This window comes from Stegastes partitus, unplaced genomic scaffold, assembly GCF_000690725.1.
Source record: "Stegastes partitus isolate 25-593 unplaced genomic scaffold, Stegastes_partitus-1.0.2 Scaffold1503, whole genome shotgun sequence".
NCBI classification, from domain to species: domain Eukaryota; kingdom Metazoa; phylum Chordata; class Actinopteri; family Pomacentridae; genus Stegastes; species Stegastes partitus.
Window position 1 is genome coordinate 154471 of NW_007579234.1, and position 6000 is coordinate 160470.

Sequence of the window (6000 nt, forward strand, 5' to 3'; positions counted from 1 at the left end):
AAAAGCAAAAAAACCCAATAATTTAAAAAAAGTTAAATTCAGGGGCTCGCTTGGCAGTAACAGTAACACTGATCATAAAAGAGCTGTAAACACATGCACAAAAAATGTCTGCAAAACCACTCTAAACACTAATAAGAACCCAACTACTAACTACTATCTCCTCCAACATACACAGTTTTGTTGTTTCTCATGCTCCTGTCAGAGAGAATTGCTGTCAAACACCTGAAGTTGTTTGTGTTAAATGTCAAAATGGGTCCAAACCAGAGAATTTTGATTAGATCAGTTTATCTAACTTAAATTTCCTTTAATTAACCGAAAAACACGAAACACACATTACTTCTTGAAATTATTGATTTTTTAAAAATTACTTACTCCACAATGAATAATGATTCCTCAGTTTGAGAAATAATTTCATTACTTATTTAACAATTGTATTAGACTTAATGTACTATATAATGAGATGGAAACTTTTGGCATTAGTGCTGTTTAATTATTGCAGTACAGATTTTGTACAGTACCAGGATGCAAGTGCCAGTGTACAAAGCATTTGTAAGAGATCACATTAAAAGGCTTTTTAAGGGTCTGGCCAATAGAGTTGAAAAGCCGCCAGCAGCTGGAAGACAAGAGAACTCAAACTGACAATCGGCCATGACTCAGTGTCAGGCTCTTTTAATAGAGGAATCCACTGAGACTGACAAAACTGCTCCGTCCATTAAACATTAAACAGCAGAGCCCATTCAAAAATCACAGTAGAAGAAGGGTGGGGTGGAAGGTGGAGAGGAGACGAGAGGAACAAGGGGACGGAGACCTTATTGGTTATTCATCTGACTCATGCGCCATCATCATCTATCTCCCTTCAGGTTACCATGACAACCACATAGTGATTCGCTGGTTCTGGGCAGCTGTGGAGAGATTCAACAATGAGCAGAGGCTGAGGCTGCTGCAGGTAGGGCACGTGGGTGACCGCATGCACACAGGCTGCCCCCATGTGGAGGCTGGCTGCTGAGCCGCGTTTACTTCCTTATATGACAATACACAAGCTTTCAGCTCGATAAAACTGCAGAAATAGGTTATTTCAGTCTTTCTTTTATCTGAATATATTGTACAAAGTGCATTCACATATCCTCAGTTTTAACAAGACAACATATTTTTTCAGTTTACAGTCATCCTCAAATGTATTCATACCCTTCCATTAAAGAAAAGGCGAAATTCACAATAGTCACTCACAAAACTAGACACTGGAAAAAGTAATAACAAATAAAAATTTGCTGAATTATAATTTAGTGAAATAAGACATTGCTTTTAAATTGTGTTTGAAAAGAATAAAAAAAAAAAAAAAAAAAAAAAACTGCTCCGGACGAATTAGAGCACTTTGCTGATGAGCAGCGGGCCAAAATCAAAATAGCTGTCAACAGGTACAGAAGTCTGATTGAGAGTTACAGAAAACACATGATAGTGTGTTTAATTGTGTTGAACCACAATCCAAAAGCAGTGTCATGATTTTCCTTACATTTTTATTTATTATTACTTTCGTCAATTTCAACTTATTTCAGTGACAGATGTTTATTTCCTTCTTTAATGGGAGGGTATGAATACATGTGAGGACGACTGTACATCAGTTTTAGGGCATCAAGTGTTTCAGAGGCTTTCATACTTTTCCTGACTTGTGTGTCCCTCCTCTCTCTAGTTTGTCACAGGCACCTCCAGTATTCCCTATGAGGGATTTGCCTCTCTACGGGGCAGTAATGGACCCCGCAGGTTCTGTGTGGAGAAGTGGGGGAAAATCACCTCCTTACCCAGGTAAGATCTGATGGGATGGCTATGTAGCAGGGCTGCACAATATGTCGTTTCAGTATCAATAGTGCATCACAGGAAGTGCGATGTGAAGTAGGAAAATTAACTCAAACACTTCTACAAGAGATCTAATCTACAAGAAAACTTTGTCTGATAGAACATAATATACAGCAGTTTTATAGTTCTTGGATAAACAGGTTTTTAAAAAACTTTATTTACAAGACAGAGTTCGTTGACATGCAGGCTCCACATGTGCACAGCAAAATGGACGAAGCACAGGAGACAGAAAAGGAAGGTTTGGTTGCAAAAAGAAACACAACGTCAGTCGTAGCGCCACACAACTAATGGAATATTAATCACTGTCATGACTTAAATGAACGTAATCGACTGAGATATCGTATCTTAAAATGGTCGTAGAAAACAGGCCATGTGTAAAAAATTATCACTTGGTTTCGACATGGGTTAATGTGGCATTAGAGCGCCTTATTTCACTTTTCCAGAGTCATGCTTTGGTCTCACACCTGTCTGAGCTGCTGCAGTAACTGAGTGGAGACTAGAAGCTTGTCTGTGTACAGCTGCCCAGCTAGCTTCGACTGTACCCTGCAGGTGAGGCTTTTCAGGAACATCAGTAAATCGTAGTGACTATTGATCAGTAAATGTTAAGCAAGTGAGGCTTTTTGGGTACAGTTTTATTTATATTTTACCTCCAGGATGTGCACTGAATTCAGGTGATGATTGTTTTATACAGATTTGTGTATTAGCAGTAATGTAGCACAACACGTAAGTGAAAGAAATCTAATTATTTTCTCTCTAAAATCAGTAAGTAATTTTGACAAATAAGCCAATTGTAATTTCAGTATTGATCAAAAAATAACTCTGATGATGATTTTGGTCATAACATGCAGCTTTAGTCAGTTGTATGGAAATATTAGAGATGATCTTGATCAAAAACAGCTGCTCTGTCTTGTAAATGCTGCCACCGCACGAAGCAGCGCAAATTGTTTGTTTGACCATTTAATTCAGCACCACAAACCTCTGAGCCAGATCTGAATGCCATCAAAGTGAAAAACCATTGTTTTACCACATGAGAAAGGTTACAAATCATGTGATTGCAATGAAAGATCTTCACAGTAAAAAGTTATTTTTCAGCTGTTGTAAATTGTGTTTTTATTTTCTGTGTAGATGCACTCCCTGAAAAATGGTCCAGTGTTTTTTCCAATATGGTGCAGCCCGACTGTAGCCATTTAGAAACTGAACAAAAATTATTATCAGGGAGAAAAGCTGGAGGCTTGTGTATTTCTCATGAAGGGAGTTTGGCCTTGAAAATACAATGTTGGTTGGTTTTTCGGTACGCACAGGACGACAGTCTTTTGCTTCGCTACAGCTTTACGGAGTTCTCTCTGCCTCTGTTGCATTTTTTAAAATTGTTGCATATTCTTGCAGTATTTGAGGGTGTAATTACTATTGGAGGTTTAGATTGCTGTCTTAATTAGCTTCTATTTTGTTGGAAATAGCATATACCAGCTCAATGGAGTCGTATTTTTTTTGACTTGTCAGGTGTTTTTTTTTCTTTCTTTTTTTTGTTTTTTACATCAAATGAAATATTAATATCGCTGAAAAGAGTCTTGTTTTTTTGTTTATTTATTTGTTTTTAAGTGTAAGATTTATTTCACCTCCCTGTTGGAATACTTGTTCAGTCTCTTACCAAAACTAATAAAGGTGCATTATATCTGCAGAGCCCTACTGGCTGAAAGGTACAAGTGATTCATTCGAGACATTTTTCTTTTGAATGTGTTTTTATATGACAGCAGCAAATGCAAAAAAAAAAAAAAAAACTCTCACAGATGAGTCATCTCAACATCTATCTAATAATCTTGTGGTGTGTGTTTGTGCAGGGCTCACACTTGCTTTAATCGTCTGGACCTCCCACCCTACCCCTCCTTCTCCATGCTTTACGAGAAGCTGGTAACCGCAGTAGAGGAAACAAGCACGTTCGGCTTGGAGTAACCTCAAACCGGCTGACACCCAGGGTTAACTGGGGAGAGATAATCGTCTGGAAATCCATGTTTCCCACTTAGGAGAGAGACAGAAAATAAAACTAATATCCTCAAAAGGCAACTAACCCCCCTCGTGGATAACTCCGCCGTTTCTTCCGACTGGCTTTACATCACTCAGCACGCAGGCTTCGTTCCGATTCTCTGCCTTTTCTTCTCCTTTGGATCACGTGAACACCTTCAAGAAGAAAGATGGAGAATCGGAAAATGGTTTGAAAAGCTGTACAGTACAATTTCTTGTTTTCATGGTAACCTTTGTTCACTTAGCCACATGTGTGCTTTATTTCTTTAGTTAATGGCCTTGGTTACTGGATTTCTAGCACCTCTCCTCCTCCTCCTCCTCCTCCTCCAACCTGCACCTCAGAGACAGCTGCTCAACCACAAAGCTCCCTTTCCCTCTCTGGACCTCGAAACTGTGTCTGTCCCTCACTGGGGCTGCAGTGTTATAAACTATATTACACACACATACACACCTTTGCACAAACACACACAAACATGTGAATTTTTCTTTGTATTTACAGGACAAACCAGTGTTTCCCCTGAGATTTTTATAAGCATGGAAAGATGTGACATTTTAGACGTTTAACTTGATGTTGGCTGGTCCTCCCTGCCTGTTTATGGCAGAGGTTACACTGGTTTGCTCAAATACACACTGACAGATGAACGCAAATCAATTATTCTAAGTCTGAAAATGCACTTGTTTTCACAGTTTTGATTCCCGAATAAGCTGGACAGCGAGTCACAAATCGTCAGTGATATTTACGGACAGTGACAGTGACCCGTTGTGATAATGACGGCAGGTTCTGGTCAGGACTGTTACCTTCAATACAGCGACATCAGAGCTCCTACATGAGCTCAAAAGGTAAAGACACACTGGAGAAAGAAACAGCAGTCCTGTTTCTGCATAGACACAACAAGGACAACCAGTGTCACACACAAAAACATGCATACAATATACAGCATTAGCCTTGCACCTTTAGGTGCACTTTCTTACGTGCAACAGATGCACTCACGCCAGTCCAACATAAACACATTTACTGACACACTTCAGTCAGATAGAAATGCAGGGTTCCTGTCTTTCAAACTGTTCCACACATTTCTCATGAGCAATAGATGCACTTTCTCACATAGACAGATGACGCCCGCTCGTAAGTGTGACACACAACGTCCTTCTCACTGATGTAATCGCCTCCCACTCAATGAAAGTGATGAATGTAACAAACCAGTGACTGAATGTATAAACTTCAAGCAACTCTGCTCGGCCTCTGAGGAAAATCTCGCTCCAAGCCGAAGAGGAAACACAAGGTAGAAAGTTTGAAGTGGAGGGACAGGAAATAAAGCATGACAGGTGCTTGAGGAATGTGGAGGCGCTTTACTTAATGTTGGCACCAGATTAGGCCTTGCTAGCTGAGACACAAGTGTGGTGTCATACAGGTACCGGGTCAGGCTGTGGTGGTAGGACTTTTTTAGTGCCTCTTGAGTTTTCCTGACCATAAAGTGAAATTTCATAAATTTTACAAGGGAAGTTTTGGACCAGATTCACATGTGTCACTCATCAAAGATGGTGAAACTGTTGGAGCTGTGGTTTTTAACAAATCAGATCTCAACACAAGGGGGCAATAAGGTGTTCTACCATTACTATGGCACTCAAATGAAAGAAGCAGTGATTTTGTCCTTATTGAAGGGTCTGACCAGGTGTCGGGATGATGTTATCAGGAACAAGCACCAGCCTTTAAGGCTGTAAGGATATTGTACTTAAGAACTTGTGGCATACAAGTCCATGCCAGACAATAGTTTTGTCTTAAAAGCATGTGATAAAACATTTCTCTTACTCTTAAGTGCACAACCTAAAGTCTGAGGACCCTTTCACTTTGTCTCCCACACACTACACAAACACACACACAGCACACACACACACACATACACACTTACAAATACACACATACGAATACACACATGCTCATTTTCTATGGGGTGCATGCAAGATTACACCTACTGTACAGAGTCCTGTTGGAGCTAGACCACAGGGGCTGGAATAGTGGTAGAGAGCCCCACATGTGGTACGACATGTGGAGGCAGACTGTTCCAGCCCCCCCTCCCAGCCCAATAATGCATGCAGGATCTTCCTGGTCAGCTCTGTGAGCTGTGCCTG

At 40.2% G+C, this 6000-nt stretch overlaps 1 protein-coding gene across 1 annotated transcript in view; it reads left to right on the forward strand.

Moving 5' to 3' along the window:
* The window catches only part of hecw2a (HECT, C2 and WW domain containing E3 ubiquitin protein ligase 2a), a 33632-nt gene extending 27869 nt beyond the window's left edge, over nt 1-5763 (forward strand). Inside the window, exons 28-30 of the mRNA XM_008300153.1 lie at nt 861-946; nt 1688-1800; nt 3690-5763. Of these exons, the coding sequence (XP_008298375.1) occupies nt 861-946; nt 1688-1800; nt 3690-3801 (311 nt within the window). The 3' untranslated portion in view covers nt 3802-5763. The remainder of the gene's footprint in view (nt 1-860; nt 947-1687; nt 1801-3689) is intronic.
* Nucleotides 5764-6000: the final 237 nt, after the last annotated feature.